This window comes from Ammospiza nelsoni, chromosome 14 (assembly GCF_027579445.1).
Source record: "Ammospiza nelsoni isolate bAmmNel1 chromosome 14, bAmmNel1.pri, whole genome shotgun sequence".
Lineage (NCBI taxonomy): Eukaryota > Metazoa > Chordata > Aves > Passeriformes > Passerellidae > Ammospiza > Ammospiza nelsoni.
The window spans coordinates 16,035,192-16,051,118 of NC_080646.1; the positions used below are offsets into that span (position 1 = coordinate 16,035,192).

The following is a 15,927-nucleotide window of genomic DNA, read 5'->3' on the forward strand; positions in this document are numbered from 1 at the left end:
CAGACCGGAGAGAGAGCCCCCGCCCTGGTTTTTTTCGTGGTTTTGGTTTGGTTTTTTTTCTGCCCTGCGGATTTCGGTGTTTCTTTTCCCCAAAGAAACTCGGATTTCCCCGCCGAAGCCCGGCACAGTGACAGGCTTCCTCGCCCGCTGTTTGAGCTGGGGACGGCTTTTCTTTCCTTTTTGAAAGGAAAAAATAAATAGTAAAACCAATATCTACAAAATGGGGAGAGACTCCTCCGGCGTGCGGCCGCGGAGCTGGCCTGGACCTTCCTCCGCGGAGCCGCGCCGTTCCAGCCTCATCTCACACCGATGCCTCACTCGGGCCACGCTGCCCGGCCCCCCACGATCGCTGGAAAAAAGGGACACGGGAACGAGACTTTAACGGGAAAACCAGTACTAATAATGTTAAGTTATCAATGGACGAAGGACGGATTGTTTGCGCCTTTAACGATCAAAAGTAAGTTATTGTTATTTATTGTCAGAGTCAGCGGTTGAATAGTGGGATTAAATATTTTGGACTTAATAAAAAAAAAAAAAACAAAAACAAAAATGGTTTTAAACGAAAAGACCAAAACGAACTAAAAAAAGTCGCGTAAGTGTGGCGAAGGGGTACCCCAGGTGCCGAGCGGCGCTGCCATACAGATCGGGAGCGGAACAGAGCGGGTCGGGACGGGCACAGCCCCTGCTTCTCCCCCACGGCCTCACCGCACGGCGCTAATCGGCTTTCAGAACCGGGGCCGCTTATTTATAGCCGGGGAGGCGGAGCGCAGGTTTCCCTTTCGGAGTAGCCCCCAGGCTCGCCCGGCCGTGCCCGCACCTGCCGCGGTGCGGGGCTGCCTCGCCTCCTCCCGGGGGTGGCGGGGCTGGGCGGCGGGGCTCCCCCGGGGCGGCGAGGCGAGCCATACATTCATTCAGCTTCTCCATCCCCCCGTCCAGACCCAGGCGGCGACTCCTTATCTGCCTCTGGCATCACCTGGGAGCGCGGCAGGGCCGCTCCAGCTCCCGCGCCCTCCCCCTTACCCGCGCGGAGCCGCTCAGGGCCAGCTCCCCGTGGGACCGCAGGCCCGGCCAAGCTCAAACCACGGCGAGCCGCTCCCTTATCCCATCCCCGGGCAGGGGGCGAGAGCCGGGCCCTACCGGAGCCCTCCGGGCTGCAGGGGATGGGCAGCGCGGCGCCGCGGCGGCTCCACCACCCCGACAGACTGCGGAGCGAGTGCAGGGACCGGGCTCCCAGGGCGAGCTGCCCTCGGGGGGCACGGAGCCGTGCGGGCTGCGGGCCCACCTCAGCCCGGGGCTGCTCTGCACCGCCGGGACGAGCTGTCCCGGCTGGGGACAGGTGGGGATGGGCATCCTGCCGCCCTCCCAGCCCTACCGCGGGGCCCCCGCCGTTACCTGGCTCCGTCCGGGTCGGGCTGGAGCTCGGTGCGTTCTCTCGGGGCCGGGCTGGAGCTCGGCGCGTGGCTCGCCTCAGGGCCGGGCCGGGCCGGGCCGCTACGGGCGGCGCTGGGGCCGCCGAGAAGGGACCGTTCCGCTGCCGGTGGCGATCACGGTGCTGGTCTTCGCTCGGGCACCGGTCTCGGTCCCCGTCCTGCCCGGGCCGAGCTGCCGGTGCCCGCGGGCCGGGATCGGCGCAGCGCAGGGCAGGGCCGGGGTGCCGCGCGCCCCCTCAGCGCCGCCGCGCGCCCCCTCAGCGCCGCCGCGTGCGGGAGCGGCCCCGGGCGGAGGCGGCGCGCGGAGCCCCCGCGCGCACGGAGCCGTGAGGGCTCCGCGGGCCCCGCTCGATCCGAGCGAGGCGTTAAAAATGCATGAGCTCTAAAATATCTGTCCTAGGTGACGTATCCCCAATCACCCAAAAAATTATAAGCAAACTTTCCCCGGGGCCAGATCTGACGAATTACTTTGATTTGATTCTGATTGACTCTTGATTACCGAGCAAAACATCTTATCAGGTTTTTTTTCTCTCTTTCTGAACCGTATTGCTTATGGTAACTCAAACATACTGATGATTTTAACACAGGAATCACACAAGACAGAATAAGTTATTTTATTACAAGATATATAGAACATATTTTCTCTATTTGCAACCTTATTTCAGCAGTTCTGCAGTGCAAGTCCCACCACAGGGCAGAAAACACCAAAATCATGACATTGGATACAAGAACGAAATAAACTCAAATTATCAAAATTATAAAACAGAACTTGGAAGTATCTACAGTACTTATATAAATAGTGCAAATTATATATCTATAGGATAAGTATTTAGAGTATCAAAACCATTTTGGAACAGCGTTTTAAAGAAGGTAGTCAGCAGGAACTGGTCAGTGTGACGATGTTAGGGATTTAAAAGCTAAATACAACTCTTATTTTTTCAAGAAGAACTGTCGAGCTTCTTCCCAGGACTGCCGGGGGAATCTGTTGGAGAGCTCAAGATAATCTTGAGAACTCAAAAATTTTTCTGTTGAAGACAGAACATAAAATTACCAAGTTATTCCCTCTTAAGATAAGAACGCAGTAAAACAAGAATAATGAATGTGCAGCCAATTTGGGCGATTTACTCCCCTCCCCGTATCCAAATCTCCTCAGACCGTGGGGTGACACTTCTGTGGAGCTCAGGGCATCTACGCTTGGCTTTAAGAATGGGAGCAGAGGCTCTGATGAGCAAAGGCTTCCATGCGTTAGCTGCTCAGGCTCTCTGTCCTGTGCAGAGAACATTTTACATCTTTGCACACTTCATGTTCTCGGGCACACCACTCAGCCTCGTTATACTCTGGGCAGCCTCAGTGGCATTTTCTGCCCAGCAGTTTCTTTTTTTTACTACAAAGGGCTGCAGAAGAGTTGTGTTCCTGACTCCCCAGAGCTCAGAGCACAAGCACAAATGCAGCTTTCACTCCTGAGAGTGTGCAGTGACGTGGACAGGACTTCACTGTGCCAGGTTTGAGGGTCTGACCCTCCACACAGCACCCAACTGCGAAGTTTGTGCTTTCAGATTTTATTCTCATCAGTGTTACTATTCCCATTTTTTTGGGGGACACCATCCTTCACATTCAAGTGATATAAGAGATAAAAATAACCCTGCCTACACTACTATTAAGTTAACTTTTTTGAACTGGGGAATGTTTAGAAATCACATTCAAATGTTACCACATTTTTGTTTAAAAGTTCCTCCAGTTTGAATAGCGAAAATAAAAAGCAAGTTTTCCACTTGGATTTTAGATGTTTCTTGAGAAGAATCTCATGGAAATACAATCCTGGAAAGTAGGTGCTGCAGACACTGCACGAGTCTGCTTCAGACTGAGATGTCTGATGTTGACAGTAACAACGTCCATAAAGTTACTTTCATTTTATAGTTTATTTTTAAACAAAAACTTGACGCTTTAGACCTAGAACCACTCAACTCCTAGCAAATGCTTAAGAAATGGTGGTGGATTTCTACTTATGAGGGAGAAATGACTGTCTGAGCATTGCATTTTATGCACAATTCTCAAGACCAGATGCCCATCAACACTTGAATTTCAGATGTGTTTAGCAAGTAACAGCCACCTCAGCTAAGAATCTTTCAAATGTTTAGCCTAGAAAGGTTGACTGCATTTAAAATAATATTTATAATAACTGAGGAGGAAAAAAAAATCCCGACTCTTCTGCAAACTGACAGACTTTAAAGGACAATTACAGGACAGTATTTTAGAGATTTTTGGCTCCCTGAGTGTATTGGCATGGCTGTGTAACTTCTGCAACCTAAAACTTTTGAAGGCAGCCTTTGTGTCAGCTAATTAAATATGTGCAGGTACAGTATCACATTTAAGACACGACACCACATAGCACTGAATAAAGATTAACAGCCTGAATCCCTGACAGAGGAGCAGTGGGCTGGAACACACGGATGTGCAGGTCAGGATGTGAGGCAGGGAGCTCACCCCAAACTGTACATTTACTGTATTCCCCCTCAGCCACACCGATTCAAGGAACTTAAATCACAGTATCTACACATTTTGCTACCCAGTTGTACTCTGTTGCACTGCAGGGAACGTACCCCTCTGCTGAGATAACTGATTTTCCATTTGGCCTGAGCTCTGTGCAAAATCCTGTGGGGGAAAACAAACAAAAAAAAGACATCAGGTATTCAGATCTTACATCTGAGGAATTAAAACAACATTCAAAAGTCTTCACAGTCATTCAAAAATACTAATACTTCATGTAATCTGTAAATTAACAAACTCTGGCTTGTTTTCTACATATCATAACACAGTACTATCAGCATTTAAATTATGTAATTTACAGTGGATTTTTACACATTTATTTGTATCTGTTTTCAAAAAATATATTTTTAGTGAATGTCTTCTTAGGAAATAGTTAATTATTATGATTTTTATTTAGCCATTTAACCATAGGAATGTTTCTGTAAAACAAATGGTGTTTCAGACCTTTGCTCTCTACTCCAAATACACTCTTACAAAATTCATGACTGATCCCAATTGCAATGGCCGTGCTTCCCAGCAACCTGGGAGCCTGAGGTGCTGATCTCCTGGGAGAAGGTGGAGTTGCTGCCCAGTGCTGCTGTCCCTGGCAGCCAGCTGTGCCCCCAGCTGTGTCCCAGCTGTGCCCCCAGCATTGAGCACTATGTGGTCCCGCTGCTGTGGGGTGTTGGGGTGCAGCATTCTCGGAGCCAGTACGGACACCAACCTGGCCTGGAACCAGCCAGCTCCCCACTACAGATCCTGCCCTTTGCTGCAGTCTCCACCCAGCAGAATAGTGAAGAAGGGATTATCCGAGATAAGATACAGCACAGCAAATCGTGGATACTCCTGAATGTTTCTACTTATTCCTGCACATCTCCAAACAGAAGTAACAAAAATAAACAGGCTGATGCAAACTTCAGCTGATGGAAATAAATCTATTGGTAGGGAGAGCGCTGTAAAATGCAGAAATGCTCTTCCTTTGATTTTGGCCGCACATTTAACACACTGTATTTAAGTGTTATATTCGTACACACCACCAAACTTCTGCGCAAACAGGATTTCTTTTGGCGTTCCCTGGCAAAGGAAGAATCTCATTTTCTAGTCACAGGCCAACATTTAACAGTCTTTCCCAAACCTTCTACCGAAGCAAATGAGAGATTTGCTTGACAAACAGCAGCGAGTTGAAATAGAAGTAGAGCAGCGAGTCCCTCCTGCGTGCGCGGGATCTCTGCATTCCTTGGGTCCTGCCAGCACCGCGCTCCGTGTGTGTGTGTGCAACATCGGGATTGCACTGAAAATGGGCAAAATACTGAAGGACCACCAAAGCCAGCAGTGCCAGGACCCTTCACAGCACACACAGCTCTTCCCTATTTTAATAGAACACCTTTTTTTAAAAGCCTGCAGGCATAGTACACGAACTTGCCACCTGGGATATAACTAACTGGAAATCGTATTAGTGACGCTGACCCTTATAAATGTACTTACATCTTACCGTAGCTACTGGGGATTTTAGTGCCATTCCATCTCTTACAGAACAGAAATCAACGTAAACAACCTTAATTATTCATATAGGGAACATTTTCCTCCACTCTCCTGTTTTTTAGCTGAAGAAAACCCAAACTAAACTTGCTGCACTTACTAATAATGCATAAATTATATTTTTCAGTTTCACTATAAGAAAGCCACAGAAGATGAATTATAGCTGTGTATTTAACCAGAAGTTCATTACTATATGGCAAATGCTTTTAATACAAAGTTCCAAACTTCTTTGAAAAGAACTGCTGTGCAATATTTTAGTATTAAAAGGATAAAAAGTAGCTGCACTCATAAGTTTGATGTTATGCAAAGACTTTTAGTAAATATTTAGTTCTTGTACTTTCTCTCTGAAATGTATGTAGCCTATTATTGGATTAGCTGTAAAGCATTAGAAAAAGGACTTTGATTAAAATTTCTTTATCAACAGCAGTAACTTTCAGGTGACTGATACAGGGTTACAGACTCCCAAGAGAGTATTATTTTTAACAGTACCATGTTTATGAAAACCGCATTTATTCACTGGAAACAGTCAATAAAATGCTTGAAAACCACGAGGCAGGCAAAAAATCTGATGGATAAAACAATATATAAATTTAAACAAAGGGAAGAAAAACAATGCAAATCTTTATTCAAAACAGTATTTGTAATGACTTTGGTGGCTTACTGTCAAAAATAAAGATGGCAAGATTAGACTGGTAACATATGTTTTGTGTATTTTCTGCAGAAAATGCATACACTTACCCAGCTCTCTGTAAATCTATGGTACACAGTATACAACTGTACATTTATGTGTAAACACATTAATATACTGATTTCAGATATGCTATATGGGAAAGAATTCTTTTAAAAATAAATATTTTAAGATCTACATCACATCTTCCCAGTACATCCAGAAACTTGGATGCAACCTGGATTCTGCACGAACAGTGAGAACCTGAACTACTCAGTAACCTTTCAGTGTGATAAAATGCCTCAAGTACAGGCATCATCTGTGGTTTGAGAAGAGCTGCAGAGAGTCTGGAAGCACTTCAGTGCTGTTTGCTTGTCCTAGTGCAGTGAAGATCCCCACCCTGAGAGCAAAGGCGAGCCCAGCCGTACCTGGATGAAGGTGGCCAGTAAAACACAGCTCATCTCCTGCTCCAGGATGATCTTGTTCTGAGGGTTATTGTAACACGCAGCTATGAGTGAAGGGAAGAGCACTTTGATTAAACGAGGATCACTGAAATACTGGAAAGGCAACTGGCAGAGCTTCTGCAGCACCGTGGGGTGACGGCCAGACTGTACAATGATCTGAAAATACAAACAGAGCAAAATTCAACCACGTGATCTATCCGTTCTTCTCTTCCTCTTAACCACCAAGGGTGCTGAAGTCATGCTAAAAAAATGAGCATGGATGAGGAGTAAGTACTAAAAGTAAAGCCCATAAAATTTACTTCAAATAACTTCTGTTTCAGTGTGCAAGTACTATTTTTACTGCGGAGTAATACAAAAAATACAAAGCTCTGAAAATTCTTTTTTCTGTACCACCCAAAAAGACAGCAAATAACCAAGGGATTAATTAATTTACAGATTACAGTAAAATCAATCATTTAATACCTTAATTCAAAAGACAAAGAATTACAGCTCAGGGACTATTCTAAGATAGAGCTATGAAAGACAAAACGCTGACCCCTGCCATTTGAACGCACTAAGCACGGGGAAAGAAAAATCCAGGATTTTAAAAACCCTCCCGAAGCCTGACCATCCTTCCTGGGGCTGGCAATTCGAGAGGACTGTGTTTCAGGGGAGATGTCTGCCACGAATTCTCAGGCACCAAAAAGAAAAGGGGATTGTGAGCTGCCCAGGGAGGAGTTTCTGTAAGGAGAGACTCAGAGAGATCCTCCCATCTGTGCTCCTTATCTCGGTTTCTATCAGTGCCATTGGCTCTAAAAGGAGAATTGTTTAGATAAATGGGACTGTTGTCATGAAGAAGGCTAAGTTTACAACTGTATACATCTGAAGAAATAAGGCAATGCTATCACTGGTCTCCTACAAAGGAACCTTTCCATTTCACTTGATATTCTTATAAAATCTTTGCCATAAACTAAAAAATGTCCAAATCGGATCTGTTCCAAGTAATCTTGATTAGACAATTACAATATGAAAGAGCTGTTTGACCCAAAGTTGGCTTTTCAGCATAGGAGGAAGCTCCTATAAGGCTGGAACACTGTAAAACTGAGGGTCATGACTGTAAATTGTACTTGGAAAAACACAATTTTACAGGTACATACCCAGACAAGACTGCATTCAAATTAAAACCAGAAGGACAGAAAGAAGCAGTTGAGACTACAGGAACATAAATTACAGGGATTTACAAGTTTTCAAAGCACTTTTAACAATACCTTCAGAGCACACACTAAGTTGATAATGCAGTTCAGTTTAAAAACAAGATGAACAAAATAATAGTTTGCATTTTTTTTTCCAGTTCGCCAGTCAAAAAAGACATTGAAAAACCTTTCAAAATACTGGTAGCAATGTCTTAATGCCCTTAAAGACAGGAGCAATTTTTAAAAGACAGCCAAAAAAGTGACAATTAAGCACACATTCAGACATTGTTTTGAGGAAAATATCACTGAAGCATTTGGATGATTCTAAACTCTCAGCTCCCACCCTGTAAGCAAGAGGTGCCCCCAAGTTTGGGAGTACTGCTGAAATTTTAAATTAACCAGAGTGGCTATTATATTGTTCTATTTTTCTGTGGTAAATTCTATAATCAGAAAAGTATTTAAAGTCAATCATAATTGGTACTAAAATAACTACAATTGGCATTTCTGATCCAGGACAGAACGAGAGAACTCTTGATTTCTTTTTCATGGCCACCATACCCTTGATGAATAGGCAGAGGAAAAGAAGTTTTTGGGATTTTTTATTTTTCATTTCACAGTTCACTTCCTTTACCTGTCCTAAAAATGCCATGGATAGTTAGTGAAGTCCTGCCACACTCACAGTGCAGATACCAAATAGCTTCCATGGAATTATTATTTCATTTTCTTTTTATTTTCAACAGCTTTACTACTATGATGTTATCAACATTAAAGATAGGAAGGGATATAGAGGGGTTGCTGGCTGTTTTAATCTGGTATTTATCACATGTGGAATCAATTTAATGATTTCAGCTCATTGTACTAATGCATCTACTAAACCTGATACACCATATTATGTACTCTGAAGAAGAAAACCATGAGTCACCCCTTACTGGAAAAAAAGCCAATCAAATAAACCTGCAGCAGAGCACATACTCCTTGCTTCACTGTCACTGGGTGGAGGAAGTGAAGGCCAGCACTTGACTGAGCAGATGAACATCAAAGAAAACAAATGCAAACCTCACACTTCTCTTCCTTGATTTTTTTTTTTTTCTTTTGGAATAGTCACTTGGCTTAACAATCCCAGGGACTTTTGCAGGCCTGAAATATAGAATGCTCATCTTATAAACTTCTCTCATACAAGAGATACAAGCTCCTTACTGAAATGCAGCTTGCCTCTCCTCCTGCCACAGACTGGGATCCAGATGCATTTACCTAGAATTAGCTTTTCTTGTTGCTCTCTCTCTCTAGCCTGCAAATCAGATACGCCTGTCAAATGTAACAAGATCCTAATTAAATCACTGCATTTCTGTACAGCCAAGCATTTAAGCACCTGCTTAACCTCACCTATGTGCCTATGTTCCATTAATATTTCCTTGTGGTTTTCTTTTTCTGAACTGAGACCTATCAAATTAGTCCAAGCTACTACAATTATTTTTTTTAAATCAGAGCAGGAAACTCGCATTAATGTTTTCTGTATTTCCTTTTAAAACCTTGCTTATTTTCAAAACTTACAGGTTATTATATAATAATAAATCTGTATATAATACAACTTTATTGGTTTTGTCTGTGCTTAGCTGGAATAAATCCCAGCTTAGTTTATCTTATTTATGGCCCAACATGTACCAAATGCTGGAACAATCCTGTGAAGACCCAAACAACACAAAGGTAGGAGACACAGCAAATAGGTTTCTGAAATGCTATTTCATGAATGAAGGGAGTTTTCCTTTGTGCCACCAGTCAAACTCCAGGCCCTGGTCCATCCTGGAGGTGGAGCCCCTGTTACAGGGTGGGTGAGAATTCAGGTTCAGCACAGCAGAAAGCACTGGCCAACACTGCTCTCAGTGTGAAAGGCTGCTGAGGAGAGACTGGAGCAACTCAGATCCTCACTTGCAGGACTGCAGCCCTGCCTGGTTGGTGTCTGTCTGCACGTCCAGGTCTCCCACACCACGCAGGCTGCGCCCACAGCCAACTGTCCAGCACCATGAGTGATGTGGTGACCTGTGGGAACTTTCCACTGAGCAACACCTTGCAGGGCTGCCTATCAGTTATCTTCTGTCACTCCCACCACTTTATAGCCCTCTGCAGGTCCTGCTAATTGGCTTAATCTCCAATAGCCAGCAGGTCAGGCTCTCTCCCCTGCCCTAGCAGCAATCCCTGCTCCCGTGTGACTCTGGGAAATGCACTCTGCTCTTACAAGTGCAATCATCATCCTCCTCCACTGCACTGGTATTTCTGAAGTTTATCACTTAGGAAAGCATGATTCATGATTTCTGAAGTCTCTAGATGGAATCCATGTTTTCCTCACGTTTACTCGGGCCAATATTCACTGTAAAGTGTATTGCTTGGCCATTTGCTGCACTTCTCACTGTGAAAGCCTGAAGCAGTATAAAAGTCAGTCTTTCAAAACAGACTCCAATGACAAAAGCCAGCAATATGCCACACAGCACTTGAGCAATAAAATAGGACAATCAATCAAAAAAATTAAAAGCACCATGTGCTATGAAACAGTAATAAAGTAGTGAGGGGAACTCATCATTCTCTGGGAGATAAGGCTTCCCCTGTCACTCAGGTAGGGTCTGGCTCCAGACCTGATGTGGAAGGAAGGAAGGATATTCCAGAAGGGTATTCCATCCTGGATACTCACTCCTTCCCAGTATGTCCCCCAGGACAGCAGCCTGGCACTGCTGCCACAGCTTCCTGGCACCTTGCAGAGGAGAACTTCCCAGGACTGAATGCCTTTGCTAAGGAGCTAACAGACCATAGGAATCCAAAAAACTTGGGCACAATTTTCTTCTGGGTAGCAAAGGGAAACGCTGCAGCTCATTTAATTTCTCAGTCAGCTCCAAGGGCCACAGAATTAATGTTCTGATGCTGCTGCAGGAATGAGAATCATAAAAGTGCAGCTCCTTTCCTTCCTTGCAGGGAGACAATGAGTAGCACACATAGGGACAACCTTTGCTCAATAATTAGCAAAGGAAAGATGTTTTGCTGAACACCTCCTAATTCTATTTATATACTGCAAATATATATTTGTTCTTCACTTCACCTTTCTCTGTATTCATTTTATCAGTGAAAACTACCATTACTTTAAAATGCATATATATGTATTTTTGTCAAAGGAGGGTAATAAAATCCTCATACCTAACAGGATCCAGAATTTTGGAATAGTACAGCAATGACACAGAATGTCTCAGCAGTTACATGTCAAATCAGATGTAAAATCTTACCAATTCAATAGTTAATTTTACAGAAAACTAAAATAAGGATCCTTTTGCCTTTGAAACTAGATTTTCATAATCAGGTAACTGAGTGTACAAACAAGATTTTCATCAACAAAACTAAAATGCCATTTAGAAAGTTGAAGAATGTCTCTATGTAAAATACTGAACAAATATTAGTTACATTGAAGTGAATTGATAATTCATAGATTCATATCATTCATATATTCATATCTTCTGAATAGACATGTAATGGAGATTCATGCTAGTAATTTATCAAGAACTAACAGTTCAATTAAACTGCCCTGTGAAGATTTATTATGGAGTAGCATTTTTGGGGACAATCTGAGTTTCTTTTTCCAAGTTGTAACTGCATTCAAAAAAGAGGAACTAACTGAATATAAAACTCTGCTTGCAATCTTCCAGAGATTTAAAGAAGATTATGATCCCAGATTGTTTTCCAATGGTTCTATGTGTGTATGTTAAATATTGTCAAAATTTTACTACAAATAACAAAATAAAAGGTTCAGTGTCAGACCAAGAACTTTTTCACCAGTTGTGTACCACACAAGGTTAGCCCAGGATTACTGAAGACTGGAAATGCTGATTTTTAGAGCAATATTTAGTCTAGTTCTACTGGTGGATTTAGGTTTTCTTGCTTCACTTGGACATTTGCAGCTCTGTAAAAACATCATTCATGTGAGTTATTTCTGTCAATATATACAATAAACCCACCAGAATGATCTTTTAAAGAAGCTAATTAATTTTGTAGTCAGGTAGAAGAGTAAGCCAGCAGCAAACTTTTTTGTCTGTGGAAGGGCAAAACAAAGAACTGAAATGATTCACTTTGGGAAGAAACTTTGGGAGCAAAGGCACAGCTGGCAGCAGTGGCACTGCTGGGGCACATGGCAGCCACAGGGGCATGGCCAAGGCAAAAGGAGACAACACCCGGTAGCTGTGCTGCCATCTGAGGCCTGGCAGTGCCTCCCAGCACCATTTCCAGCCAGGCCACGGGAACCATGCCTGCCTTCTGCAGCCCATCAGCTCCCTTCATCCACACAGGAAGGGGAAAATGGGCAGCAGAGAAAGGAAAAAGATTGCCAAGGAGAGAAGTGAAATCTGTAGGCACAAACCCAAATGTGGAGTTTTGAACAAAACCTTACAAGCCATCCAAGTGCCCTGCTCTTGTGTGACTGACTCTGCCTGAAAATGCCGCGGTCTTCGTAGTCTACAGTCAAGCTGATGGGTTTTGTGAGTTTTGACCAAATATTAGGAGTTGTAGCTCTTTTCTCAAGTGGAAACTGAGACAGAGTTCTCCTAATGTGGATACAGGAACAAGCAGCTGGAAAGTTCAGAACTTCCTGAAGCAAAACCTTCCTTGGTTCTTGCAGACAAACCTGGCAGTGACACGGGGTGTTCCACAGGTACTGAGAAACAAATACCGTGCTTATTAGCAGGAGCTGAATTCACTTGCTAGAAAAACATCCTTCCCAACAGAATTTCCTTTCATTTTTATGAAACCAAGCATTAAAATGTGCCTTTTACTTGTCTGTGCTCTTCTGCTCTAATGTGGTTCACGTTCAGATGCAATTTGCTTAGAACAGCTCAGTTTAAAAAGTGAATGGTTCTCTGAGGGGCACTCCCTGCCTTCTCTGCTATCTCAGATGACCTGTGCTGCCAAACTTCAACATGGCCATGATAAACATTAGCATCTTAAAATGGTGCTTGCTATGGGAACCACTAATGTTTCTTATCCATGTATTTTTCATTTATATAAATGCCAATTCTAATTTGTACTAACAAGTAGTAACTTCATTGAACAGGAACTGTGCATCTAATTCCTGTAACAGCATTCCATCAAACAGTTAAATCCCTTTGTTTGATGTCAGGTTATTTACAACTTTGTAAAAGAAATAAGTCTTTATATTAGTAGTCCAGAGTTTCTCTTCAAAGTCAGATCTGCATTATTTCTTTGCCTCTATATAAACAGATCTCATACTGCTAGTATTTAATCAGCAGAATATGTCACCACTTAGGCTCTTCTTCTGTTTTAAGGTCAAGCTCTTTTCTTTCCATTTTGCAAACTCCACTATTGGCAAAGCTCTGAGCAAAGAATGTTCTAAATTCCTCCTGGCATTTCTCAGGAATCAGAGCACAATTTCCATGCAAAAAGAAAGTTCCAGAATGCTACACTGAAATTTAAAAATAAGAATTTTGTCTATTTGAAAAATTCCAGTGTTTATTTTCTTAGTGTCACATGTAAGCCTTCAGAGGGAAGATAAGAGTGGTTCAGGAATAACATCAGCCTTCCTATAAAGCACATTCTAAGCACTGTCCTATTAGAGCTCTATGGTTTAAGCAGATTCAAGGGTGCTCTGTGTGTACCTCACAGAAAAAAACTGTTGCATCAGTTTTTGTGTAACCATCCTAAGACATATGAACATTTAAGATAGGACAAGGGCCAACCACCAGGAAAATGATGCACTGAAAATGTAAAAATGTTTATCAAAAGTGATGCTAGTGGAAAATCTAACAAAAGGTCATTATACAAAGCTTTTGAAAAAATGCAGCCCAAAATGACAACTAACAAGTCCTCTTAGTTATAACACAACAAATGAAGTATACATAAGATTAAATTCAACAACAAATAAATAACATTAAACAAATATTGTAAAATATAAACTTCATTACAATGTGATGAAAGGAAAACGGAAGCAATTCTAATATGCATTGAGGTTACTTGTGAATTTAATACTTGTCTAAGCTGCAGGAGAAAATAATAATCTAATATCTGACCAGGAGAAGGTATTAAGGAAAAGCCTAACTGCTGGAGTGATAGCATTTTAGCATTTATTAACATAAAAATAAATATTTAAATGTGAGGTTGTTCTCACACTTCATGTTAATGATATACTTAAGGACTCTGTTAAACCAAAGGGTATCACTGCTTTCTAGAAATTTCTAAGCTTCATTGTTTCCACAATAATGTAACACAAGATTCATATGTTCAAGTGTTGGCCTAATAATTTTTAATCAGAAAGTATTATTATAGATCCAATGTATGAGAAATACCTATCTTCTGTCAGATAAAATAAATAACTCATCACAACACATCCCAAATCCTCAGGGGTTATTCTGAGCCCTGAAGTGATCAGAATTAGCCTTTGTAGCCCTGCACTGTTTTTGAAGAATCATCTTCACACTCAGATAACATCCCCAGCTTCCATGATGAACCCCTTTAACCTCAGGCTGCTGCTTTGGGCACGGCTCTGCAGTCATTTACTCTGAATGAAATGCAACTGATCTGAATAAAGATGATTTAAAGGGTAGAGAAGAAACAGGACCAGTCAACAGAAGTTCAGGCAAACTGTTGGCTGAGGTTTCTGCCAGCACCCTTGGAAACAGCCAGTTTGGGTCAAAATCCCCAGAAGGTGTGAATAATTCCAACATTACAAGCTAAAACACATAAAATCTTCTTGTGTGTTTCAGAGCATTTTCTCTCTTCAAAAGCAAATATTTCCTGTCACACTCTGGAACTCTAGTCACAAGTAAGCTATATAGTCTTGGAATTATTATTCCTAGCACGTTTTGTCCTATGGTTTCTACAAGAAATGTAAAGGCTTTGTGAAAGCACCCAATCATCAACTAAAAAGCTTGTGAAACACTGAGCCACTGGACATATTACAGAGCTGTCTGAGACAAAGCTTCAAAGAGAGAGCAAGAAAATGTGCTTTTCTGCCACGAAAAACCAGCTCCAATTTACCCTTTACTAAGGGGAGAGGAAAACAGCAACATTTTCCATAGTACTCCATTAATGCATTTTGTTCTTTATGTTTCAGTATCGCTTCAAACAAGTGTGGCTGGAGCTGAACACGACCCAAAGGGCTGGGGAGACTCCTCGGGGGCTCTCCAGGCTGCCAGCCTGGAGCAGCATCCGAGGAAGAGCTGTCAGCTCCGGGACACAGAGCAGCCGCTGCCTCGCCATGGGGCCGCGACAGCCGAGACTTTATGAGAGAGGCACAGGGAGTTCCCTCACACATCAGGCGAGACAGACAATAGCTCGCAAGGCTGATTAAAGATCTGCAGGCTTTAGACTCTAATGTTTAAAGTGTCCGTGTGAAAAGCGGTTCCCAAGCGAGCGAAGGGCGAGCGCCGCGCTGGGCGGGAGCGGCAGCGGGAGTTGCGCAAGCTCTGCCTCCGTCCGAGCCCAGCTCCGAGCGGGAACGAACCGCGGGTGCAGCAGGACTGTGCCAAACTCCGCGGTGTTCTCCCGATGGGGACCAAGTTCCACCGGGGATTAAGCTGAGACCACCGAACTCCTTTTCTCCTGACCCAGGAGTAAGATTAGAACGCGGCTCTGCGGAGGCAGCAGCAGCAGCTCCCTCTCTTTAAGCCTCAGTTAGGGACTGTACTGAAGGCTGTTGAAATTACTGGCATTTATGACATCGAGAGATAAGTTTATCCTTCCGTGTTTACAGTTTGAGAGGAAGACAGTAAGATAAATCCAAATGCATTAATTTCTCACACTAATTCCTATACACTCTCTCTTCTCCTCCCGACAGAACGAGCCAGTCATCATGAACTGAAACTAAATACACTTTACTTCATGCTAAGTCTTTGCTCATATTAAATTACCTTCCCCACCTCCTCTCAAAACCCCCCAAAAATCCAGGATGTATTTTGGAATGTCAGAAATACAATGAGGATGTGACACATGAAATGGGCAGTCCCAAATGCTTCTGACATACTTGATTTGCTTTGTCATAGATCATTCTTTAAAAGAAAAAGTTCATCAGGAAGCTCAAACAACAACAAAGGTGTCTGACAAATTACCTAAAAGGCATCCCCACTTTTGCCTGACTGCTCAGACAG

General features: G+C 43.1%; 1 protein-coding gene across 3 annotated transcripts in view; it reads right to left on the bottom strand.

Annotated features, from left to right (window-relative positions):
* Positions 1-2,020: 2,020 nt before the first annotated feature.
* SCAPER (S-phase cyclin A associated protein in the ER) overlaps positions 2,021-15,927 on the bottom strand; it is a 136,549-nt gene continuing 122,642 nt past the window's right edge. For all 3 annotated transcript variants that reach the window (XM_059482023.1, XM_059482022.1, XM_059482024.1), the window contains exons 30-32: positions 6,591-6,782; positions 4,031-4,082; positions 2,021-2,455 (exon numbers count right to left, since the gene is read on the bottom strand). In XM_059482023.1, coding sequence (XP_059338006.1) covers positions 2,361-2,455; positions 4,031-4,082; positions 6,591-6,782 — 339 coding nt within the window. In that variant the 3' untranslated portion in view covers positions 2,021-2,360. The remainder of the gene's footprint in view (positions 2,456-4,030; positions 4,083-6,590; positions 6,783-15,927) is intronic.